General features: G+C 45.0%; 2 protein-coding genes across 2 annotated transcripts in view; one reads left to right on the plus strand and one right to left on the minus strand.

Annotated features, from left to right (window-relative positions):
- The window catches only part of LOC141161435 (serine protease 33-like), a 139593-nt gene extending 114718 nt beyond the window's left edge, over window positions 1–24875 (plus strand). The window contains exon 5 of the mRNA XM_073646244.1: window positions 24435–24875. Coding sequence (XP_073502345.1) covers window positions 24435–24713 — 279 coding nt within the window. The 3' untranslated portion in view covers window positions 24714–24875. The remainder of the gene's footprint in view (window positions 1–24434) is intronic.
- On the minus strand, window positions 1033–14143 carry LOC141162628 (serine protease 27-like). Its single transcript, XM_073648913.1, has 5 exons — window positions 13988–14143; window positions 7412–7601; window positions 6819–7090; window positions 3998–4167; window positions 1033–2892 (listed from the first exon to the last, which is right to left on the minus strand). Exons 1-5 carry the CDS (start codon window positions 14028–14030, stop codon window positions 2614–2616), a joined length of 954 nt encoding a protein of 317 aa, XP_073505014.1. The 5' UTR covers window positions 14031–14143; the 3' UTR covers window positions 1033–2613.
- Window positions 24876–27360: the final 2485 nt, after the last annotated feature.

Raw genomic sequence — 27360 nt, forward strand, 5'->3', positions numbered from 1 at the left:
AGCCCTCCACCAGTCAGGCCTTTATGGCAGAGTGGCCCAACAGAAGCCTCTTCTCAGTGCAAGATATATGAAAGCCCGCATAGAGTTTGCTCAAAAACACATGAAGGACTCCCAGACTATGATAAATAAGATTCTCTGGTCTGATGATACGAAGATAGAACTATTTGGTGATAATTCTAAGCGGTATGTGTGGAGAAAACCAGGCACTGATCATCACCTGCCCAATACAATCCCAACAGTGAAACATGGTGGTGGCAGCATCATGCTATGAGGGTGTTTTCCAGCTGCAGGGACAGGATGGCTGGTTGCAATTGAAGGAAACATGAATGCGGTCAAGTACCAAGATATCCTGGATGAAAACCTTTTCCAGAGTGCTCTGGAGCTCAGACTTGGCTGAAGGTTCACCTTCCAACAAGACAAGACAATAATGAGAAAAAAAATTTACATTTTAGAATTTACCAAATGGCTGCAATGAAACAAAGAGTGGCAGATCTATGTAGAGGGCTCAGCAGCTGAGCCTGGACGATACTAGACAAATGCCTGTTGTGTTACACAGCTGCCATCTGCCTGTCACAAAAGTTTGCTCTGCCCACTGCTGTTGTTTAACTACTTAAATGCTGCAGTCAATTTCTGACAGTTGCATTTAAATAGCCCAATCACAAATGTGTACCAGCTCCCATCGGCCCCCTTCCATGCGATCACGGGGAACCGATGGGTTGTTATGGCATCTTGGTCCACCTATGAAGCTTAGCCACAGGCTGGGCTTTATATGAAAACCGCAATTTCATCATAAACTGCAATAATGCTTTGCTCTAAAAATACTAAACAAAGTAAAATATAAACTATAAAGTTTTAAAAATATAAAGTTATTAAAAAAAACTCTGAAAAGCATAAAACGTATAAATGTTTAAATTGCCTCTTTTTGCCATTTAAAACATCGATAATTTTTTAAAAAAGTAAACATATTTAGTATCAGCATGTCTGGAAAAGTTTGACATATTCAAGATATAAAATAACTTTTATCAGATGTTAAACTGAATCAAACTGCAAGAGCGTTTCTCTTCTGGTCACTACACAAAAATGGCATCAGTAGAAATGGGCTTGGTGTGACCTCTCTGCTCTATGTTATTAGAACCTGGTGCCCCCTATCTTATGTATGACTTTGTACATTTTGTGCCCTCTCTCTTATCATTGTCTTGGTAGCCTTGGTGCCCTCTCTCTTGTCTATGTATCGGTGGGCTTGGTGCCCTCTATCGTCTATGTTTCGAGGTTCTTGGTGCCCCCTCTCTTGTCTGTGTCGGTGTGCTTAGTGCCCCCTCTCTTGTCTATGTGTTGGGGGACTTGGTGCCCATTCTCTTGTCTATGTGTCGGTGGGCTTGGTGCCCTCTCTCTTGTCTATGTGTCGGTGGGCTTAGTGCCCCCTCTCTTGTCTGTGTGGGTGGGCTTGGTGCCCTCTCTCATCTGTTTTGGAGGGCTTGTTACCCCCCTCTCCAGTCTATGTCTTGGTGGGCTTGGTGCCTCCTTTTGTCTATGACTCGGTGGTCTTGGTGCCCCCTCTCTTGTCTATGTGTCGGTGGGCTTGGTGCCCTCTCTCGCCTGTTTTGGAGGGCTTGTTACCCCCCTCTCCAGTCTATGTCTTGGTGGGCTTGGTGCCTCCTTTTGTCTATGACTCGGTGGTCTTGGTGCCCCCTCTCTTGTCTGTGTGTTGGGGGGCTGGGTGCCCTCTCTCTTGTCTATGTGGCAGTGGGCTGAGTGCCCTCTCTCTTGTCTATGTGTCGGTGGGCTTGGTGCCCTCTATCTTGTCTATGTTTTGGAGGGCTTGCTACCCCCTCTCTAGTCTGTCTTGGTGGGTTTGGTGCCTCCTTTTGTCTATGACTCAGTGGGCTTGGTGCACCCTCTCTTGTCTACGTTTTGATGGTCTTGGTGCCCCCTCTCTTGTCCATGTGTCGGTGGGCTTGGTGCCCCCTCTCTTGTCTACGTTTTGGTGGTCTTGGTGCCCCCTCTCTTGTCTATGATTCAGTGGGCTTTGTGCACCTTCTCTTGTCTACGTTTTGGTGGTCTTGGTGCCCCCTCTCTTGTCTATGCATCGGTGGGATTGGAGCCACACTTTCATTCTCTTGTGTCTACTGTGTTGTCCTTACAAGTATTTAAAACGTTCATCCAAGGAAGCTACAGTAATTATTACAGAATTTTATTACAAATATGTAAGTTTTTGGTGACATCACTTTTGTGCTTGACTTTAATACAAAATTTATGATAGCCTCCAACATCTGAGGATAGCTGGGACCCAGAGGTGGACATACCATTGGGGCAACCTGTGCAGGCACAAGACGTAAGTGGGCATCTACTACATTCAAAATAGGTAGAATTGTGCATTATGGAGACCTATTGGACTGCAAAGGGCCCATATACTGTACTAGCACAGGGGCCATGTGCTTTCTGTTTAGACCCCTACTGAAACCACATATTAAATTATAAAGGTATATGGCCAAAGGGCATTTCATTAATACCATTTGAGAAAAGAAAATGCAAAGATCAGAGACTGCAGCCCTCACATCATAAACTGAAGGGTCTACAGCCCAGAGACCCCTCACTGGTCCCATACATTATAATCTACAGATATCGGAGCACCGAGGCTGTAATTATGAAAAGTGTCAGCAGATAACACGACGCGTTCATGTTTCCACTACATTTTTGGGAAGGTTCTGGAATGTCGGTCACATCTTGGAAGCTCAGATCTGGTATGTATGACTGGATCCAGGACTGGTAGGCGGTTACCAGGGTGTAGACCCCTGGACGGTTGGGTAAAGCACATCCATATCCCCAGCTGACAACACCAGGCTGGTACCAGGCACTATTAACCTGGCACACGAGAGGTCCTCCGGAGTCTCCCTGAAAAACAACAGCGGACAATGAGCCACGAATCAACAGTGTCGTTCCTTATACTATTTCCATCATATAAGTAATAATCACATGACGACCGGAAATCTCCAGAGTTCTTCGTGAAATTAAATAAAGCACAGATGAAGGAACGCACTCCGTAGATGAGTCTCTGTATAGGAAAGGGCAATGGCCGATATTAACAGGAGATCCCCGAACAAGAACACGGATGCAAGAATTCTATGATGCTAGAATAGATTTATTTTGTTCTGGCAAAAAGTCAACAGAATATTCCAACGTTTCAAACTTGTTTTGTCAAAGAATCTATACAAAATTCATTTTACATATACAGTACAGACCAAAAGTTTGGACACACCTTCTCATTTAAAGATTTTTCTGTATTTTCATGACTATGACAATTGTACATTCACACTGAAGGCATCAAAACTACGAATTACCACATGTGGAATTATATACTTAACAAAAAAGTGTGAAACAACTGAAAATATGTCTTATATTCTAGGTTCTTCAAAGTAGCCACCTTTTGCTTTGATGACTGCTTTGCACACTCTTGGCATTCTCTTGATGAGCTTCAAGAGGTAGTCACCGGAAATGGTCTTCCAACAATCTTGAAGGAGTTCCCAGAGATGCTTAGCACTTGTTGGCCCTTTTGCCTTCACTCTGTGGTCCAGCTCACCTCAAACCATTTCGATTGGGTTCAGGTCTGAGAAGGTGTGTCCAAACTTTTGGTCTGTACTGTATCTCTCCCTAAATCAGCAGCACTGACCCTACACTGTCTGATCCCAGCCGTCTATGTCCAAGATGGCGGCGCCCGGTTTTAAATACTCGAGGTGACGCTGTGCGGCCAGCCAATCACTGTAATGCCCACAAACAACATGGCTGCGGCATTACAGTGACTGGCTGGCAATCCCTGCATGTTCATTGGCTCTGTAAAGAGCGCCAAACATGCAGGGCGGAGAACCGAGCTCCCGGCCGAGTAACCTGGAAATGCTCGGTGCTCGCCAAACATCCCGAGTAGTGAGATGCTCGGGCAAGTACCAAGCAGTGTCGAGCATGTTCGCTCAACACTAGTCATTACCAGATCATGACGTCTCACCTGACAAGAGTCTTTCCCTCCTGCCGTGTATCCAGCACATATCATGGTGTCGTCCACTATGGTGGATGAAGTGTTTATGTCTGAATCTATGTGATACATTCCGTCACACGTCTCGTGATCGATCAGCGGCACCTTCACATTCTGTAGAGTTTTCGGAGAAGGTAAACTCACTAATAAAGTAAGCAGAGAAGGGTCAGTAAATATAATGCACCAGCCTTTATTATACAGGGTCTTGATAAAGTCTTCACACCCCGTGAACTCTTCCACATTTCTCATGTTACACCCATGTACCTAAATGTATTTTATTTGGATTTTCTGTGACACAAACACTAAGTACAAGTATTTGTGACGTGTAAAGGAAATGATGCAGGGATTTCTAATTATTTTAAAAATATAAATTTGAACATTGTGACATTGTGCATTTGTATTCAGACCCTGAGTCAGTACTTTGTAGGACCACCTCTCTCTGCTGCAGTCTTTTGGGGTCTGTCTCTCCAGCTTTGCACATCTAGAGGTGACATTTTGCCCCTTCTTCTTTGCACACTCGCTCTCGCTCAGTGAGATTGGATGGAGACTAGTGATGAGCGAGCATGCTCATTACTCGAGATTTAAGAGCATGCTCAGGTGTTTTCCGAGTATCTTCAGCGTGCTCGGGTGATATGTTTTAGTCACTCCGTGCTCATGATTTGCGACTGTTTGACAGCTTTAATACATGTGAGGAATGTCTGTTTCTTAGTCATTCCTCACATGCATTAAAGCTGTTAAACAGTCGCAAATCATGAGCACGGAGTGACTCAAACATAACACTCGAGCACGCTGAAGATACTCGGCGAGCACTCGAGCATGCTCATCGAAAGGGTTAAGAGAACATGCTCGCTCATCACTAACGGAGAATTCTGTGATAAGCGATTTTCACGTCTTGTCACAAATTCTCAATATGCTTTGATCTAAAACAGTGGCGGGGATTTTTTTTTCTGCCAGAGGTCATTTGGATATTTCTACCTTCTCCCGGGGCCATACAAAATTATCAACTTGAAATTTTCCTGCCATTTTTGTTTAAACATTTAATTGGCTCACTCCTTATGTGATGGCCAGAGCTGCTTCTTTTTGGTGAAACTTGTGATATTAGGTTTTATTGATGATACTACGCAAAACTGCTTTTCCACATTTGCGTTGACCTTGAGCGCAGTCTATTCTTTTCAATGAATTTTTAAATGCACTCAGCAGTAAGTTCTGAACAACGATGTATATTACACTGCATGTCTAGTTATAGTGGGAAGAAGTAAACAGACTCCTTCTGTCTCACCCTATTACCTGCACCAGTGACCCTGTTCTCTCACATCTCCTTCAGTCCCTTTCCCCGGCTGTCACCACTCACCTAACTAAAATATTTAATCTCTCTCATCTAGTATCTTTCCCTCCTTATTTAAACACTCCAGCATACATCTATTACTTAAAAAAACATGCCTCGACCAGAACTGCACTGCTAGACCTGTCTCTAATCTTTCCTTTATCTCTAAACTCCTGGAACACTTGGTCCACTCCCGTCTCATCTGCTATCTCTCAGATAACTCTCTTTTTCTCTTCTCAACTATTTACCATCTGGTTTCCGCTCTTTACATTTTACTGAAACTGCCCTCACTAAAGTCTCTAATGATCTACTAACAGCTAAATCTAATGGTCACTACTCCCTGCTGATCTTCTGGATCTCTCTGCAGCATCTGAAACTGTGGATCACCAGCTCCTCCTCACTATGCACTGCTGTATCCTCCTCAAAGACACTGTTCTATCCTGGTTTTCCTCCTACCTCTCTGACCGCTCCTTCACTGTATCTTTTGCTGGCTCCTCTTCCTCTCCCCTTCCCCTTACTGTCGGGGTCCTCAGGGTTCAGTCCTAGGCCTCCTCTTCTTATCCTTAAAGGCTCCGTGTGTGGCTCCACCATTACTCCCCGGCAGCATGCCCCCTTTCTTGGGGTCATATTTAATTCAGATTTTTAATTTACTCCCTACATCCGATCATTCGCTCGTTCGTGTCATCTACACCTCAAGAACATTTCTAGAATTTGACCCATTCTCCTCTTTGATTCTGCAAAAACTCTTACTGTCGCTCTTATTCATTCTTGTCTGGACTAGTACAACTTTCTGTTAATCGGTCTCCCTCTTTCTAAACTTTCCCCCCTCTCCAATCTGTCCTGAATGCTGCAGCCAGGATCATATTCCTGTACAGCCTCTACACTGATGCCTCTACCCTGTGCCAGTCATTGCACTTGTTACCCATCCGATACAGAGCTCAATACAAACTCATCACTCTCACCCACAAAGCTCTCCACAGTTCAGCACCATCTTCTCCCTCGTCTCAGTCTGCCACCCTCCTCGTACTTTTAGTTCTGCTAATGACTTAAAACTAAAATCCTCCATAATCTGAACCTCCCACTCCCATCTCCAAGATTTCTCACCTGCTGCGCCAATTCTTTGCAACGCACTACCCAGGACAATTCGGTTAATCCCCAATATCTTCAGTTTTAAGCGTGGCCTAAAAACGCATTTCTTTAGACTGGCCTATCACCTCAACACACTTATCTAACTATCCCCATTTTGCCCATACAAGAGTTTCTTCACAATCAGGACCCTTGTAGCATCTGTTCACAGCCCCATGCACTTAATAGCCCTCTGTGTTTGTATAATGATTATTATTATACCTCTTCTCCACTATAGCTATGTCCATGATGGTTCTCCATTGTAGGAGGTCGTGTATTAAATAATCAATTAATGAGATGTACCATGGGGCTGCATGCTGGGCTGAAGAACTAAGCATCACTTACCATCATTGCCTATATCTCCCCAGCCGGTGACCCAGCAGTCCATGCCACAAGGGAAGGTGACGGAGGCGGAGGGCAGACAAATGGGCATGATGTAACTGGTGTAGGTGACCGGACTGTCGAGCTTGAGCAGAGCGATGTCCCATGTGTGAGCGGCACTTGTATACGCCAGAGGTTTATAAATGGAGTCTATCTTCTTCCAAACACTGTGCGGATTGTCCAGAGACAGATTGTACGCGCCCAGTAGCACGTCATAGTTACTCAAGATTTCAAGTCTGAAAAAAAATGGCCAAAAATAATACTGACAATTCAGTCTCAATTACATCTGAACAAGTCGCCCTTTTGTAAGTATTTCTTTACAGATTGTAGGGATGTTTAAAGTAGGACAAAATATTTCAGGAGAGGAGTGTGATAAGGATGTTGGAAGCCAAACTGTAGGCACCACTTGGCTTTTGGTTGGCCCATCATAGTCTAAGTCGGAGTATTATACCTCCATATACAAGAGGGATACAAGAGTAATGGATGACGTTCTACTGACTTTGGGACTGTCAGTGATACATAAAGTGTCAGAGATGAGATACATGTAGAAAACTTACGAATCAAAGCAATGGGCAGCAGTCAGCAACCACTGGTCGGAGATCAAGGAACCACCACAAAAATGGCCGTTTTGATCTTGTATACTAGCCTGCCAGGGCCACTGTCCATCTGCTGCATCAGTGCCACCAACGATCCGGCTGGAGAAGGCTGGAGACCCACACACCGACTGTGATGTGGAGGTAGAAAAGACTGGGGAGAAACAGAATCAACGATATAAGGCTTCTTGCTTTAGATACAGGAAAAATCTATCTTTGTAATATGTTAGGCAGTAGGTAGAAAAATATTCAAATTTGAGAGTCCTCAGTGGTTGATACCTTTTAATGGCTAACGAAAAGATGGTAACAAATAGTAAGCTTTTGAGGCTACTCAGGTCGTTTTAGAGGAACCCAAGAACCCAATAAAATACATTTTAAGTTTTTGGATGTAACATGAAAGATATGTGGAAAAGTTCACGTGGTATGAAGACTTTTTCAAGACACTCTAGCTGTTAATATCCAAGATCTGGTGCATCTGTGGAACGTTTTGGTTGAATTTCTGGCTTTTTTTATAACACAATATACAAAAGCTATGCAATCCATACCAAGAGATGACATAGACCCATAGGACTCTTAGCACTTAGCTACAAGAATGGCTGACATGAAGAATGTATCCAGCAGATTAAGCATATATAGGGGGGTTTGGAATAAGGATTTAGGCTGAGAAGATACAACTTGATGTATTAGTGTAACCACGACCACTGTGGATCTTGGCCACCATTGAGGACTTCTCGGTCATATCTCCTTCCATGAGTTACTGAGGCTTCAGATGTTCTTCTATAGATGTTGTATGTTCTGTACTCTGTGAGATGAGTGCTGGCAGCGCATCAGAGACTGCCCACATACTGTATGTGTTCATCCACAAATGATACAGATGAATAATATGATTTAGTGATACTCTGTTGGGAGATGTCTATGTTCTAAATGTCCACACAAGTAATTACAATTTAATTGTTGAAGGTTTTGTTGGAAACTTAGACATTTACACACTGTGCACACATATACGAATTACAAAGACACATTACAGATGCATGTACACATTACATACACACATACATATATATTTATAGTATAATATCCTTGAAAGACCTAAAGTTAGCTACAAAAAAGTTCTTAAGAAATTACCCAGATACAGTGTAAAGGACATATCGATATTCATGCTATAGTTACTTTTATAGTTACTCCATTTTTGCAGCTTGCTCCCAAAATCATGTTATTATTACTATATACATTCTTTCATTCTTTTATCCTGCTTCACATGCAATTTTCTCACAAGAACTTTTTCTCTCAAGAACATTCTGTGAGACACCCTGCTCCTGTTATCTAACTAGTCTGAGCTGGGATGTGTAACCTTGTAACTTTCCATCAAGCACCGAACTAACAATAATATGACCATATGTGTGTTTCCGTAATAATTGTACTAACATTGGTTCAAGCCTGTAGTATGGCTGCAGGTGATTGGCTATTGATATACTCAAAACAATATATAATGCTAAGTAGAAATAAACGGGGTTAGAGATTCTCAAATCCACCCATACAGAGCTTTGCCTCCGCCTGGTTTCCTGATTGCAATCAACCTTGTAACAAAATAATTTGACACTCACTTGGTCAACCGTGAAGGGTCATTGCTGCCGTCCCTCAACAACAAAAGTCATGGAGGTTTTCATTTTCTTCTAAATCACCTTGTGCTATCTGTGGTTTACGTAGGACTGCAGGTGAACCTACTGAGAGAGCTTCCCCTGACACATTGACCTAGTGCAATCACAGCCAGACCCAAACTTATTTTGATTTCATCATATGTACTATGGCACCCTTTAGTCAATGGCACGCAGTGACATTTTTTACTAGCCTTGACCTCGGCTTCCTGGCAACTGATATGTGCAAAGTAGTTTATAACAATGTTGTAAACATGAAATAACTATTCAGTCTCTGGTGAAAGAAGCTCAACTACAGTAGCATAACAGGTCCAACAACTTATTTTATTGCCTATTATGACTCGGTTCCCATTTTCAACCTCTGCTTACTCTCAATGAATGGAAACAATCCACACAAAGCCTGGATACATTCACTTAAAGCTCTGCTACACCATCACAAACACAGCTCTGATACACACACATACACAGATTTAACTTTGATACACACACAGCTCAGCTACATCAGCACACATAGTTTAGCTACATCAACACAAAGCACAGCTACATCATTACACACAGCTGAGCTATATCATCACACACAACTCCGCTATATCAACACAAAGCTCAGGTACATCATCACTCACACCTCTGCTACATCATCACATAAACAGCTCAACTACTTCAGCATGCACAGCCAGAGGTACAACTATCACAGAGGGAGCGACCATGACCGAGCATGCAGGAGGAGGGTCTGCCAATATCAGCCTTGTTTTCAGCTTAATTGTATTGCAGCACGGAGATCCACCTTCTCCCTGTGCCATAAGAGCTATGGTGGCCACCGGCTGGTCTATCAGAAGCCAGCAGCTGATGTTGGCATTCCGGTCACGGATGGCACATTACATCATTGCCGTGCACTGTTCACCTCCTCTGCCAGCTATAGAGGAGAAAAAAACCAAGCAATGTGAACTGAGGTCTAAGATGGTACACATGCAAGAAATAGGAGCATGCTCACACTAGCAAAAAGATGCAAAACCTACAAAAGACAAAAAATATATCTCATATCCTGCCATCATTATATATAAATGTAAAGCAAAGTTGCATATGAAATATAGGGTACTTAGTGAACTATTTTTGATCAAAAAAAGTATACAAGCCGTCCCACCAGCGACAAGGTGACCCTAAATTGGGACGGTCCTACACTGTATATATTAAAAACCTTACTGAATATCAAAGTTGAAGTAATGCATATAAAAGGGTAGACAAATAGAACCGGGTCCCAACATCAGACCACCTAAGCCCGTGGTAAGCTACATATATACTAACCAGCTCAACAAGGGGCATGCCGTCCCAATTTAGGGTCATCTTGTCGCTGGTGGTGTCTTTTGTAGGTTTTGCATCTTTTTGCTAGTGTGAACATGCTCCTATTTCTTGCATGTGTACCATCTTAGACCTCAGTTCACATTGCTTGTTTTTTTGTCTTGTTTGCATTCTGTGAAAATTAGGGGTGTGGCATGCCCCTTGTTGAGCTGGTTAGTATATATGTAGCTTACCACGGGATTAGGTGGTCTGATATTGGGACCCGGTTCTATTTGTCTACCCTTTTATATGCATTACTTCAACTCTGATATACAGTAAGGTTTTTAATATAGACAGTGTAGGACCGTCCCAATTTAGGGTCACCTTGTCGCTGATGGGACGGCTTGTATACTTTTTTTGATCAAAAATAGTTCACTAAGTACCCTATATTTCATATGTAACTTTGCTTTACATTTATATATAATGATGGTAGGGTATGAGATATATTTTTTGTCTTTTGTAGGTTTTGCATCTTTTTGCTAGTGTGAACATGCTCCTATTTCTTGCATGTGTACCATCTTAGACCTCAGTTCACATTGCTTGGTTTTTTGTCTTGTTTGCATTCTGTGGAAATTAGGGGTGTGGCATCCCCCTTGTTGAGCTGGTTAGTATATATATAGCTTACCACGGGCTTGGGTGGTCTGATATTGGGACCCGGTTCTATTTGTCTACTCTTTTATATGCATTACTTCAACTTTGATATACAGTAAGGTTTTAATATAGACAGTGTAGGTACCGTCCCAATTTAGGGTCACCTTGTCGCTGGTGGGACGGCTTGTATACTTCTTTTGATCAAAAATAGTTCACTAAGTACCCTATATTTCATTTGCAACTTTGCTTTACATTTATATATAATGATGGTAGGGTATGAGATATATTTTTTGTCTTTTGTAGGTTTTGCAGCTATAGAGGAGGAAGAAAACAGTTCTCGCCATGGGAGCGAGGAAAGGTAGGAAGCATAGTTTATTTTTTTTGTTTAAATATGTTTGAGGAGATCACCAGTACGAGGCCATTATTATAGAAAGGGGCCAGGGTATGAGATACTATTAAATAACTGGCCCATGATGGGGAACATTATTACAGAATGACGGCCATTATCACTGGATGGGGGACAATTTGGCAAGATGGGGCCAGAATTGGGAACATTTTTAAATAAAAGGCCCAGGATGGAGGCCATTATTACAGGATGGAGAACTTTATTACCAGGTGGGAGACATTATTAAAGGATGAGGCCATTATTCAAGAATCGGGTCATTTTGGAGATTCCCTAATGATGTATGTACAGGACTCGCCCCAGCTTGACAAACACTGTTCCCAGGTGTCTCTTAGTGTAGCCTTGGGCTTGAAAACTTTGATAAAGTAGGTGTAGGTTGAATTCCACTTGGAAGCTAATATCATTGGAACAGTTTCTGTGAGTACTCATGTGAGTACCCTACAGGTACACTCTTCTTGAGAGATTCTGGATGGCCGCATTAAATTGAAAAAAACTGAAGAAATTGGTGTGAGTTTCCTATAGACCTCAATTTGAACATAGCCATCAGGACAAATACGTAATTTCAAGTCCAAGCTGTATATTTCCTACTCTTTAATTGCATATAAATTTCATGCCCATAAGATAGAAATTAAATCAAGAAAACAATGTTTTTCAACCTCCCAAAATATTAAAACATCATCAATAAACCTCCCACAGAAATGTTAAGATGACCTCAGAAAAAAAAAAAAATCTTTGTTAAATTGTGTTTATCCTCCCAGCACTGAAAAAATAAATGAGTAATTTGGTGCGCAAACCGTGCCCATGGCGGTTCCTCTTATTTAGTGGTAGAACTTATTATCAAAAAGAAAATAAATTATGTGTCAAAAGAAACACAAGCAATAAAAATATAAAATCATTCTGTGCTCTAAAGTGCGAATTTTGGTGTACAAATAAATCTGTATTGCATTCAATCCTACTGAGTGTTTAATGTTACTGTAGAGATTTAACATCAATGCTGAACACAAACGTTCATTGATTCTTATGACTGTCTTTTTTATCTTTAGGTATGATGGTAAACTGGGTACAAAAGGGGCTAGTGATGAGTATAGGTGCTGACTCAGTGACAAGGCAATCATTTTCTGAAATTATTGGGTGGCTAGGTGTAGGGGAGTCCTCTTCTCTGTCTCTTCAAAGTGCATAAAAGTTGCAGTTGTGGCACTGGGATTCCTACACGATGTCAGGCAGCAAAACATCCTGTAATAGCTCCTTGTATAAGTGTAGGTAATGGGAGCGATGTCACCTGCAGAACTATGTAACACCACAGGTAATTGTAATAATCATCTGAATAAAAACATGTAAGAGCTTTACCTGCAGTCCTATGTAACACCACAGATAACACAGTGATAACTCTCTGAGTACAGATAATGTAGTAGATGTCACCTGCAGTCCTATGTAACACCACAGATAGCACAGTGATAACTCTCTGAGTACAGATAATGTAGTAGATGTCACCTGCAGTCCTATGTAACACCACAGATAACACAGTGATAACTCTCTGAGTACAGATAATGTAGTAGATGTCACCTGCAGTCCTATGTAACACCACAGATAACACAGTGATAACTCTCTGAGTACAGATTATGTAGTAGATGTCACCCGCAGTCCTATGTAACACCACAGATAACACAGTGATAACTCTCTGAGTACAGATAATGTAGGAGATGTCACCTGCAGTCCTATGTAACACCACAGATAACACAGTAATAACTCTCTGAGTACAGATAATGTAGTAGATGTCACTTGCAGTCCTATGTAACACCACAGATAACACAGTGATAACTCTCTGAGTACAGATAATGTAGTAGATGTCACCTGCAGTCCTATGTAACACCACAGATAACACAGTGATAACTCTCTGAGTACAGATAATGTAGTAGATGTCACCTGCAGTCCTATGTAACACCACAGATAACACAGTGATAACTCTCTGAGTACAAATAATGTAGTAGATGTCACCTGCAGTCCTATGTAACACCACAGATAACACAGTGATAACTCTCTGAGTACAGATAATGTAGTAGATGTCACCTGCAGTCCTATGTAACACCACAGATAACACATTGATATCTCTCTGAGTACAGATAATGTAGTAGATGTCACCTGCAGTCCTATGTAACACCACAGATAACACAGTGATAACTCTCTGAGTACAGATAATGTAGTAGATGTCACCTGCAGTCCTATGTAACATCACAGATAACACAGTGATAACTCTCTGAGTACAGATAATGTAGTAGATCTCACCTGCAGTCCTATGTAACACCATAGATAACACAGTGATATCTCTCTGAGCACAGATAATGTAGTAGATGTCACCCGCAGTCCTATGTAACACCACAGATAACACAGTGATAACTCTCTGAGTACAGATAATGTAGTAGATGACACCTGCAGTCCTATGTAACACCACAGATAACACAGTGATAACTCTCTGAGTACAGATAATGTAGTAGATGACACCTGCAGTCCTATGTAACACCCCTGGCCCTGCATGTGGTGATATTCAGAGTTTCTTACCCCCCTGTAGTAGTATCAGCACATAGAGCAGGTTCCTCTGCATTTCTCACTGTGTTGTCATGTCTTCGCTACCTCTTGGTATCTAGCAGCTTCTTATATATGAGGAGGGGGGGGGGAGTTCTTGCACTTTTATCTACAAAGAAAAGTTTTTGTTTTCTGAAGCTACATTCATTACTTTCAATACAATAAATATGAGCAAAGTCCACATTTCCACCCACGACCTGTCCCCACCCATGAATTGTCCTCAGTGATGGCTGGATGTCATTCTGGATAGAAGTGTACTTTAAGGGACTTAAAGGGAACCTGTCAGCAGGTTTGTCCATATAGAGATAGTCCCATGTCTGTATAGGTGCTTATAGCAGTATAAGGCATCCCATCTTTACAGAGATGCGTCAGTACTATATGGGGGGCCCATTATACTGTATGGAGGACTATGTGGGGCCCATTATACTGTATGGAGGATTATGTGAGGCCTTTATGCTGTATGGAAGACTATGTGGGCCCCACATAGTACTCCATACAGTATAATGGGCCCCCCATATAGTACTCCATACAGTATAATGGGCCCCACATAGTCCTCTATACAGAATAATGGGCCCACATAGTCCTCCATACAGTATAATGGCCCCCACATAGTCCTCCATACAGTATAATGGGCCCCACATAGTCCTCCATACAGTATAATGGGCCCCACATAGACCTCTATACAGAATAAATGGCCCACATAGTCCTCCATACAGTATAATGGGCCCCACATAGTCCTCTATACAGAATAATGGGCCCACATCGTCCTCCATACAGTATAATGGGCCCCACATAGTCCTCCATACAGTATAATGGGCCCCACATAGTCCTCCATACAGTATAATGGGCCCCACATAGTCCTCCATACAGTATAATGGGCCCCACATAGTCCTCCATACAGTATAATGGGCCCCACATAGTCCTCCATACAGTATAATGGGCCCCACATTGTCCTCCATACAGTATAATGGCCACATATAGTACTCCATACAGTATAATGGCCACCCATAGTGCTCTGCACAGTGTAATGGGCCCCACATAGTCCTCCATACAGTATAATGGGCCTCACATAGTCCTCCATACAGTATAATGGGCCCCACATAGTCCTCCATAAAGTATAATGGGCCCCACATAGTCCTCCATACAGTATAATGGGCCTCACATAGTCCTCCATACAGTATAATGAGCCCCACATAGTCCACCATACAGTATAATGGGCCTCACATAGTCCTCCATACAGTATAATGAGCCCCACATAGTCCTCCATACAGTATAATGGGCCTCACATAGTCCTCCATACAGTATAATGGGCCCCACATAGTCCTCCATACAGTATAATGGGCCCCACATAGTCCTCCATACAGTATAATGGGCCCCACATTGTCCTCCATACAGTATAATGGCCACATATAGTACTCCATACAGTATAATGGCCACCCATAGTGCTCTGCACAGTGTAATGGGCCCCACATAGTCCTCCATACAGTATAATGGGCCCCACATAGTCCTCCATACAGTATAATGGGCCCCACATAGTCCTCCATACAGTATAATGGGCCCCACATTGTCCTCCATACAGTATAATGGCCACATATAGTACTCCATACAGTATAATGGCCACCCATAGTGCTCTGCACAGTGTAATGGGCCCCACATAGTCCTCCATACAGTATAATGGGCCTCACATAGTCCTCCATACAGTATAATGGGCCCCACATAGTCCTCCATACAGTATAATGGGCCCCACATAGTCCTCCATACAGTATAATGGGCCCCACATAGTCCTCCATACAGTATAATGGGCCTCACATAGTCCTCCATACAGTATAATGAGCCCCACATAGTCCACCATACAGTATAATGGGCCTCACATAGTCCTCCATACAGTATAATGAGCCCCACATAGTCCTCCATACAGTATAATGGGCCTCACATAGTCCTCCATACAGTATAATGGGCCCCACATAGTCCTCCATACAGTATAATGGGCCCCATATAGTCCTCCATACAGTATAATGGGCCCCACATAGTCCTCCATACAGTATAATGGGCCCCACATAGACCTCTATACAGAATAATGGGCCCACATAGTCCTCCATACAGTATAATGGGCCCCACATAGTCCTCTATACAGAATAATGGGCCCACATAGTCCTCCATACAGTATAATGGGCCCCACATAGTCCTCCATACAGGATAATGGGCCCCACATAGTCCTCCATACAGGATAATGGGCCCCACATAGTCCTCCATACAGTATAATGGGCCCCACATAGTCCTCCATACAGTATAATGGGCCCCACATAGTCCTTCATACAGTATAATGGGCCCCACATTGTCCTCTATACAGTATAATGGCCACATATTGTACTCCATACAGTATAATGGCCACCCATAGTGCTCTGCACAGTGTAATGGGGCCCACATAGTCCTCCATACAGTATAATGGGCCTCACATAGTCCTCCATACAGTATAATGGGCCCCACATAGTCCTCCATACAGTATAATGGGCCCCACATAGTCCTCCATACAGTATAATGGGCCTCACATAGTCCTCCATACAGTATAATGAGCCCCACATAGTCCACCATACAGTATAATGGGCCTCACATAGTCCTCCATACAGTATAATGAGCCCCACATAGTCCTCCATACAGTATAATGGGCCTCACATAGTCCTCCATACAGTATAATGGGCCTCACATAGTCCTCCATACTGTATAATGAGCCCCACATAGTCCTCCATACAGTATAATGAGCCCCACATAGTCCTCCATACAGTATAATGGGCCTCACATAGTCCTCCATACAGTATAATGAGCCCCACATAGTCCTCCATACAGTATAATGAGCCCCACATAGTCCTCCATACAGTATAATGAGCCCCACATAGTCCTCCATACAGTATAATGGCCCCACATTGTCCTCCATACAGTATAATGGGCCCACATAGTCCTCCATACAGTATAATGGGCCCACATAGTCCTCCATACAGTATAATGGCCTCACATAGTCCTCCATACAGTATAATGGACCCCACATAGTCCTCCATACAGAATAATGGCCCCACATAGTCCTCCGTACAGTATAATGGGCCCCACATAGTCCTCCGTACAGTATAATGGGCCTCACATAGTCCTCCATACAGTATAATGGGCCTCACATAGTCCTCCATACAGTATAATGGGCCCCACATAGTCCTCCATACAGTATAATGAGCCCCACATAGTCCTCCATACAGTATAATGGGCCTCACATAGTCCTCCATACAGTATAATGAGCCCCACATAGTCCTCCATACAATATAATGAGCCCCACATAGTCCTCCATAAAGTATAATGGCCCCACATAGTCCTCCATACAGTATAATGGGCCCACATAGTCCTCCATACAGTATAATGGCCTCACATAGTCCTCCATACAGTATAATGGCCCCACATAAAAAAAAAATGCTTCACTTCTTCCCGTCCTCCCTGCTTCGATCTCTTCATGTTGTTTTCAGATCCTCTGCACGTCTTGGTACAGCGGGTGCATTGTAATGATGTCATCGTGCCTGCTGCGCTGAGACGTCAGACCCAGCGGGGGAATGATGGCAAAGGACCGCTCCCTCCTCCATCATTGATTTCACCTATATTGGTATCTAGGATGCAACTGCCATTCCTCATTTTCAGAATTTTCCTTGCCCTCAAAATATTTGCTAAAGTTAAACTCGCTTGATGAACATTTCAGTCGATTCCTAAGAGTTTCCTGCAAACAGTTTTTGGCCTTTTTACAGTTGGACTTTTTTCTCCACCTGACATGATTTCTTGTCTCCTAAGATTTCTGATAGATGGACATGCACAGTATCTACTGAGTAACAGATATTGCTATATTGCAGTATTATTATGGCACTCCTCCTGTATAATAAATTGTACAAATAAGCAAATGATATATCAGGTTTATAGACAACCACAAGGTCTCATTTGGTCTCTGAATACATTTTATATTAAACAGTCCTGGTTTCTCGTCCATCTCATCTCCTTGACATGGACTAAAGGATGGGGTATACAGATGGGAGTGATAGTCTCACTCCATGAATCTTAATCTAAGGATTCAACTGATATTGGGAGGCACAGGAGCTGCAAAGTCAATATGGCTGTAAGGTGCTGAACCGGCAGAGTGTTATGCACTATGCAAGAGACCCAGCAAGACTGGCACCAAACCAGCAAGGTACAGCCAAAGATGCACTTGGTGCAAGCTGCCAGATAGGCAAACCCTTGAGGGCTGGGAATACTCTTCATCCAGCTCCCAATAAACGGAAGGGAGACTTTGGCAGAGCCCTTAAATGGCCCACTGTCACCGGACAGCTAGAGTCTGGTGATGCGGTCGGTGCCTAGTCAAGAACCAGGTGAGAACCTTTGCAAGAACCCCAGGAAGTGTAGCCAGAAGAAAAAATGAGAAAACTCCTGAACAGATAGAGTCACTACTGCTAGCATCACTCACCACCACAGCAAATAGGAACAGCAAAGGACTGAGCAGGGAACAGGTTAAATAGCCCGCCTAATGATCAGGTGTTGAATACATCTCAATCATCCCCAGACAACCACTCCCTGCTAGCTTTCACAGCAGAATGAACAACATTCCACAACTGCCTAGCGCCAGACACAGCCGTCCTGCATTGCCTGGCAACTGGGGAAATCAGTGAGAGACATGGTGTCCTGCATCCTCACACATCCTACAACACTAGAATGCGATGCTCCATAACATTGGGACTGTTTCCCTGCACATGTAGAAGCTCCGCCTCAAGGGTCAGGACAATGGTAGCACCTGCAACCGGAGTAGCATAGTACCGGACATGATCCATTCCCAGGTGTGAGCACAGAACCACAATTCCTAACACAGTCACTTGACTGTGAATAGGGATTCCCAGAAGCTCCAGAATCAGCATGACTGTGAATAGGGAGGTTCTGGAGCTGCAGAGTCAGTGTGTCTGTGAATAGGGAGGTACAAGAGCTACAGAGACAGTATTTTACTGTGAATATGGAGGTGCTGAACCTGCAGAGTCACTCAGTGTGTCTGTGAATAGGGAGGTGCAGAAGCTGCAAAGTCAGTGTGACAGTGAATAGGGAGGTGCTGGACCTGCAGAGTCATTGTGAATAGGAAAATGCAGGAGGCACAGGAGCTGCAGAGTTAGTATAGCTGTGAATAGGGAGGTGCAGCAGCTGCAATGTCAGTGTGACTGTGAATAGGGAAGTGCAGGAGCTGCAGAGTCAGTGTGACTAAATAGAGAGGTGCAGGAGCTGCAGAGTAACTCAGTATGACTGTCAATAGGGAGGTGTAGGAGCTGCAGAATCCATATACCTGTGAATAGGCAGGAGCTGCAGAGTCAATATGACTATGAATAGGGAGGTGCAGGAGCTGCAGAGTCAGTATACCTGTGAATAGGCAGGAGCTGCAGAATCAGTACGACTACGAATAGGGAGGTGCCGAAGCTGCAGCGTCAGCATAACTTTTATAGGGAGGTGCAAGATCTGTCGAATCAGTGTGATTGTAAAAAAGGAGGTGCAGGGCCTGCAAAGTCATTGTGATTGAATACATTGATCTGTGATATACTACTGTAACACCAGTGTTTTATTTTTCACCCACTATAAACAAGGAGGGCAGTTCTAATTTTTCTACTATATCAAAATACTGAAATTAAGGCTTGTGTGTCACAGATTGTGTGCTTCCTGTATTTTGAGACTTGCAAACTACAATTTATATTTTGAATATGTTTTGAAGACAAAAGAAAAATCTCCATAATCCAGGAAAGTAAACACAACTTTATACTTCACAAAGTGTCATGCTGAAATAAATATATATTTTTTCAAACTTCTCTGTGGTAGCAGACTAATATTGGACCCGTACACTCCCCCGAAATACCGCTGTTGGTCACCACCAGTTACCATCCATTTTCCTATAGTCAGATAGCTTGAGGTCACTTGGACATTACAAAGGCTGTGTTTGCACTAAAGAGATGAAAATTGGTTAAATTCAGTCCTAGGAGACATCCGAATGCTACACACATATTTTCCAGGAAATTATTGCCTATATTAATATTCTGTCCATCTATATCCCTATCAGTATATTGTAGGATGAACCAGAGGAAATCCAACACTTGGAGACAGACACACCAGTGCAAATTGCTGAGAATTTAAAAATATTTTCTCTTAATTCAGCTTCTGAGTCATAGAAAGAGTTTGATTGATTTCATAGTTGATCCAACGACTCCAACAATACCGAATTCTGCCATTCTGAGTATACAGGTCCTACGTAGAGTTACGGGTCTTCATTAGTGTTGAGCGATACCTTCCGATATCAGGAAATATCGTATCGGATTGGATCGGACCGATACCCAAAAAGTATCGGATATCGCCGATACCGGAAACCAATGCAAGTCAATGGGACACAAATATCAGAATGAAAATAAACCCTTTCTTTCCTTGTAGGCTAATTCTACATGAAGTAAAACAACTAACAATAATGTAGAATGTATTCCGCGAAAAGCCGGCAATTCAGCAGCGGCATACACCGGTACCCGACAATTTATAACAGAAAGAATAGAGCTTCACACATAGATTAGATAGATAGAAACATGTCAGTCACATATATAAGAAGTACAGTGACAGTGTTGATTACTGTACTTGTCATTTAGTGTTAAAATAAAGGATTTATTTAAAAAAAAATTGGCGTGGGGTTCCCTGTAATTTTAGTCTCTAGTGGAGGTTAAGCAGACAGCTGGGGCAAATGTTTGAAGCCTGGGAAGGGGGTAATACCCACGGAGCTTCCCAGGCTACTAATATCAGCCCCCAGCTGAATACCTAGCCTTTACTAGCTATTAAAATGGGGGACCCCCTCAAAAAAATGACGTGGGGTCCCCCCTAATTTAATAGCTAGCAAAGGCTAGGCAGACAGCTGGGGGCTGATATTAATAGCCCAGGAAGGGAGCCATGAATATTGGCCCCCTCCCAGGCTAGAAACACCAGCCGTCAGCCGCCCCAGAAATGGCGCATCCATAGGATGCGCCAATTCTGACACTTAGCCTCGCTCTTCCCACTGCCCTGTAGCGGTGGCAGTGGGGTAATAGGGCTGGGGTTGATGTCAGCTTATAATGCCAGCTGACATCAAGCCCAGGTTAGTAATGGAGAGGAGTCTATAAGACACCCCCATTACTAACCCCATAGTCAAAGTTAAAAAAAAAAGCACAAACACCCAGAATAAAGTCCTTTAATTGAAATAAAGACACAATTCTTTATTGTTCTAAATTAAACCATACTTACCGTCACGCCCATTCCAGCTGAAGCCAACGATCTCCTGCAATAAAAGAAAAATAATAAAGCAACCTCATCCTTACCTTTCCATGGTTCCCAGGACAGCTTCAGCTCTGCTACATCGAGGTGACAGGCTGGATCGCAGCAGAACGCTGCCATCCAGCCTGTCATCCCACAGACACTGAGAAGCGCAGGCATGCTTGTGCTCCTCAGTGTCGCGCTGTGACGGCATCCAGATGAGCCGAGGTCATGTCCAATGAACTCGGCTCACCTCATGCACGTCACTGACAGCGTGGGAGAATTCTCCTGCACTCAGCGCTTCAGCGTGAGAATTTTCCCACGCTGTCAGTGACGTGCATGAGGTGAGCTGAGTTCATTGGACATGACCTCACCTCATTCACGTCACTGACAGCGTGGGAAAATTCTCACGCTGAAGCGCTGAGTGCAGGAGAATTCTCCCACGCTGTCAGTGACGTGCATGAGGTGAGCCGAGTTCATTGGACATGACCTCGGCTCATCTGGATGCCGTCACAGCGCGACACTGAGGAGCACAAGCATGCCTGCGCTTCTCAGTGTCTGCGGGATGACAGGCTGGATGGCAGCGTTCTGCTGCGATCCAGCCTGTCACCTCGATGTAGCAGAGCTGAAGCTGTCCTGGGAACCATGGAAAGGTAAGGATGAGGTTGCTTTATTATTTTTCTTTTATTGCAGGAGATCGTTGGCTTCAGCTGGAATGGGCGTGATGGTAAGTAGAGTTTAATTTAGAACAATAAAGAATTGTGTGTTTTTTTCAATTAAAGGACTTTATTCTGGGTGTTGTGTTTTTTTTAAATACTTTACTAGAAATTCATGGTGGTCATGTCTAATATTGGCGTAACCCCATGAATTTCGGGCTTAGGGCCAGTGGATAATACAAAGCTGGCCCTAACCCCTTTATTAACCAGTGAGCCACCGCACCAGGGCCCTGGATGAGTTGGGTACAGCGCCAGAAGATGGCGCTTCTATGAACGCGCCATTTTCCGGGGCGGCTGCAGACTGCAATTTGCAGCGGGTGGGGCCCAGAAAGCTTGGGCCTCCCTGCGCTGCAGATTCCATCCCCCAGCTGCCAAGTTGTACCTGGCTGGACACAAATATAGTGCGAAGCCCCACGTCAATTTTTTTAAAATTATTTCATGAAATTCATGAAATAATTAAGAAAAAAAGGGCTTCCCTATATTGTTGTGTCCGGCCAGGTACAAATAGGCAGCTGGTGGTTGGGGGCAGCCCGTTCCTGCCTGCTGTACCTGGCTGGACACAAATATAGGGCGAAGCCCCACATCAATTTTTTTTTAATTATTTCATGAATTTCCTGTGCATGGCTGCTGTAAGCTCACGCTGCCGGGAACACGTCCGCTCCCGGCAGCGGGAGCCCCTGACTGAGGTCACCGGAGTGCATTCAGTCAGCGCAGCTCCGGAGACCTCCTTTACAGCACTGCTGTACCGTGGGAATTTCTCACGATACAGCAGGGTCGTAAAGCAGCTAACCGGAGCAGCGCTGCCTGAACTCCGGTGAACCCGCTTATGCAATGACGGGGCTGCTTTACGGCCCCATCATTCTAGCGGCGGCAGCGGTTCAGAGCGGTCACATTCTATGTGGCTGCTCTAAACTGGAGATCTTCGTGGGACACTCGTGGACTACTACGGAGGGGTAAGGATAAGGTTGTGGTTTATTATTTTATATTTTATTACAGGAGATCGATGGCTTCGGGGAATTAGGTGTCTAGGTGAGTATAGGTGTAGTTTTTTATTTTTTACTTTATTTTAGGTGGCGATCGGCGGGGACAGGTAATGTATGAACTAATTTATTGTAGGTAACCACTGGCCACCAATGACATGTATTTAACATTTATTGGGGACACAGTAGGGCAATTTATATAGCAGGATCAGGCTGATGGGAACTACTGCTCCCATCGAGCTGATCCTGCTGGCACGAGTGGATGGAGGACAGACATAGGCCGATGGGAGTAGTAGTGTCACATCGGCCTATGTCTGCCTGCACGCACACACCCCCTAGACATCGCACAGACACCGCGCACACCCGCAGACATCGCACAGACACCGCACACACCCGCAGACATCGCACAGACACCGCGCACACCCGCACACACTCGCAGACATCGCACAGACACCGCGCACACCCGCACACACCCGCAGACATCGCACAGACACCGCACACACCCGCAGACATCGCACAGACACCGCGCACACCCACACACACTCGCAGACATCGCACAGACACTGCGCACACCCGCACACACTCGCAGACATCGCACAGACACCGCGCACACCCCCGCAGACATCGCACAGACACCCACACACACTAATCATGACGGGCTGATGGTCTGGGAGGTGAGGCTGACCTGTGCGACCGTGGGAAAGTTCATGTGAGTTCATGCAATGCAGTCAAGCATGAACTCACATGAACCCTCCGAGGGCACCGCGGCGACTTCAAATGAACAGCTGATCGGCATCAGCTGATACCTCAGCTGTTCATTTGAAATAACCGGCGGGAAAGCGCAGCACAGAACGGGAAAGCCGGCGGTGAAGTCTTTTCACTGTCGGCTTCCCCGCCCGGGTCCTTTGCTCCCCGCTCCTTGGTGCTGCGCTCCCCGCCCTGTCCTAACTTACGATCGGGATGGGAGGTGGCGGGGGGAGCGGAGGATCGGGGTGGGAGGCTGCGGGGAAGCAGTATGGGGCTGTGTGATTGTTTAAAAGCCGGCGGCTATTTACCGCCCGCTGGCTTTTTACCGCGCGCCGGCTTTTAAACAATCAGGAGAATTCTCCCACGCTGGGATGGCATTCTGATGACAGGCTGGATCTCAGCTGAGCGCTGCCATCCAGCTTGTCATCGTTCAGAGACACTGCAGAGCGCAGGCATTATGGGAACTTCCGATTCCGGTATTCGATATTGTAAAAGTATCGGAATTAAGTATTGGAATTCCGATACCGCGAATATCGGCCGATACCTGATATTTCAGTATCGGAATGCTCAACACTAGTCATCACGTGATTTTTACTTATAGATTTCATGTGTATTATGGAAATAGTGTATATAATGACGTCTCAAGGCTCATTGTCCGCTGTTGTCTTTCAGGGAGACTCCGGAGGACCTCTCGTGTGCAAGGTCAATGGTACCTGGTACCAGCCTGGTGTTGTGAGCTGGGGTTCTGGATGTGCTTTACCCAATCGCCCAGGGGTCTACACCCTGGTAACCGTCTACCAGTCCTGGATCCGGTCATACATACCCGAGTTGAATTTCTATGAAGTGACTGACATTCCACAACCTTCCCAAAAATGCAAAGGAAACATGAACGCGTCGTGTTATCTGCTGACACTCCTCATCATTACAGCCTCGGTGCTCCGATATCTGTAGATCATATTGTACCAGTGAGGGGTCTCTGGGCTGCGGAGCTTCTATCTTATGATGTGTCGTCTGCAGTCTCTGATCTTCACTCTTATTTGTTGCTTTTGTTTGCAGAAATGGTGATAATGAAATGTCAGAGTTTGTGGTTGGCCATAGATATAATCTTATTTCTGGGTACTGGAGTCTTTCCTAATCACAGCAATCCCAGCTTTCAGGCCTCTCCAACAGTTTGGGGGCTTTTATAGACTATTACAAAATGTCACAATAATCATTATTTATTGTCTTACCAATGAAATATTCTTTATTACCAACTATCCTGAATTGCACAATGCTGTTTCCCTAAAGTATTCACAGAGAGGAGTGCGGGCAGGAAGGGCTCCATAACATGGAGAATAGAGAGGGGCATGGAGACCAAAGAGGAGTGCAGGCAGGAAGGGCTCCATAACATGGGAAATAGAGAGGCGCATGGAGACCAAAGAGGAGTGCGGACAGTAAGGGCTTCATAACATGGAGAATAGAGAGGGGCGTGGAGCTCAGAGAGGAGTGCGGACAGTAAGGGCTACATAACATGGAGAATAGAGAGAGACATGGAGAATAGAGAGAGACATGGAGCCCAGAGAAGAGTGCGGGCAGTAAGGGATCCATAACATAGAGAATAGAAAGGGACATGGAGACTAGAAAGGAGTGCGGGCAGGAAGAGCTCCATAACATAGAGAATAGAAAGGGACATGGAGACTAGAAAGGAGTGCGGGCAGTAAGGGATCCATAACATAGAGAATAGAGAGGGGCATGGAGCCCAGAGAGGAGTGCGAGCAGTAAGGGATATGTGTCACCCTGGCCTGGATGCCACAAAATCTAATAAAGCTGTGTCTGAGAGCAAGGGGGAGGTTCTCTGGTCAGGGGAACATTAGCATTCAGTACCTCCTGTCTCAGGCCAGTAGGGGGAGCAGGCTGCCCCTATAAAAGCTGGTGCTGGGGGCAGGGTTAGGGAGAACTTGACGACCTGTCTCAGGACTGAGACTTGTCCCAGAGCGGAGCAGGGACAGAAAGTTGTATTGCACCTAAGAGGAAGTGTGGCAGGAGGAGAGCCACAAGCCAGAGACAAGAGGCGAAGAGAGCCTGTCTTGGCAGATAAAGGACTTAATTTACCAGACTTTGGTGTCTGAGGCTGTGAGGATTCCACATCCTACAGCAGATAACCAGTCCGCAAGGGACTGTATATTCCTTGGCCTAAGAAGCCTGAAGGCCCTGCCACAATAGAAGGGACCAGCAAAGCCGTACAAGGCTGGGAGCAGAAAGGAACCCACGTTGCAGGCCATACAGGCGAGAATACACGGAAAGCTCGGAAACGTGGGCTGTTACCCTATAAGGAGGAGATAGCCAGAAGGAGCGCAGAAAGCACGGTAGGCCTACACCCTCACCCTGACCAGGGCCAATCTCCCAATTGCTCTCAGACATCCAGGTCCCCTCCTAGCCGGGACTGTTTGTGGGTCAGTTTACCTGTTCAAGTAAAGACCCTGGACTGCAACCTGTTGTCTGTATGCTCCTTGCTCCTCCAGCACTATCAGCACTGGGACTCTCACTACCATCACTCCCACCATCCACTATACTGCCCTGGGGCCGCACTCTTCCCCTGGGGAGTCACACTACCCCAGCTGCACACCTCATCAGCCCCAGCGGTCTGCATGCAGCGGTGGTTCCTAATAACCGCAATCCACGGGTGGCGTAGTCGGACATTATCAATAGCGCATCGCAGACTACCACCGGTCTGACCACCCTGAGCCACGGAACCGGGTTGCCACTACTACTCCCATCGTTCCCCTATTGCCCGGATCCGTGTGCCCCACGGCCCAGGGGGCGAGTCAGACACATAACATGGAGAATAGAGAGGGGCATGGAGCCCAGAGAGGAGTGCGGGCAGTAAGGGCTCCATAACATGGAGAATAGAGAGGAGCATGGAGACCAGAGAGGAGTGCGGGCAATAAGGGATCCATAACATGGAGAATAGAGAGGGGCATGGAGCCCAGAGAGGAGTGTGGGCAGTAAGGGCTACGTAACATGGAGAATAGAGAGGGGCATGGAGCTCAGAGAGGAGTGCAGATAGCAATGGCTCCATGACATGGAGAATAGAGAGGGGCATGGAGACCAGAGAGGAGTGCGGGCATTAAGGGCTACATAACATGGAGAATAGAGAGGGACATGGAGACCAGAGAGGAGTGCAGACAGCAATGGCTCCATAACATGGAGAAAAGAGAGGGGCATGGAGCCCAGAGAGGAGTGTGGGCAGTAAGGGATCCATAACATGGAGAATAGAGAGGGGCATGGAGCTCAGAGAGGAGTGCGGGCAGTAAGGGCTACATAACATGGAGAATAGAGAGGGGCATGGAGCTCAGAGAGGAGTGCGGGCAGTAAGGGCTACATAACATGGAGAATAGAGAGGGGCATGGAGCTCAGAGAGAAGTGCAGATAGCAATGGCTCCATGATATGGAGAATAGAGAGGGGCATGGAGCCCAGAGAGGAGTGCGAGCAGTAAGGGCTACATAACATGGAGAATAGAGAGGGACATGGAGACCAGAGAGGAGTACAGAGAGCAATGGCTCCATAACATGGAGAATAGAGAGGGGCATGGAGCCCAGAGAGGAGTGCGGGCAGTAA

This window comes from Phyllobates terribilis, unplaced genomic scaffold (genome assembly GCF_046119375.1).
Source record: "Phyllobates terribilis strain yellow unplaced genomic scaffold, ASM4611937v1 Scaffold_9__5_contigs__length_417890890, whole genome shotgun sequence".
Classification (NCBI taxonomy): Eukaryota; Metazoa; Chordata; class Amphibia; order Anura; family Dendrobatidae; genus Phyllobates; species Phyllobates terribilis.

Bases quoted from the DNA above. Each gene is read 5' to 3' on its own strand.
- LOC141162628 (XM_073648913.1), bottom strand. From the start codon at position 14,030: ATGCAGAGGAACCTGCTCTATGTGCTGATACTACTACAGGGGG. The intron at 7,091-7,411 runs GTAAGTTTTCTA...ATTTTTTTTCAG, and splicing joins GCTGCCCATTGCTTTGATTC to ACTTGAAATCTTGAGTAACT. The intron at 2,893-3,997 runs GTGAGACGTCAT...GTTGTTTTTCAG, and splicing joins GAGGGAAAGACTCTTGTCAG to GGAGACTCCGGAGGACCTCT.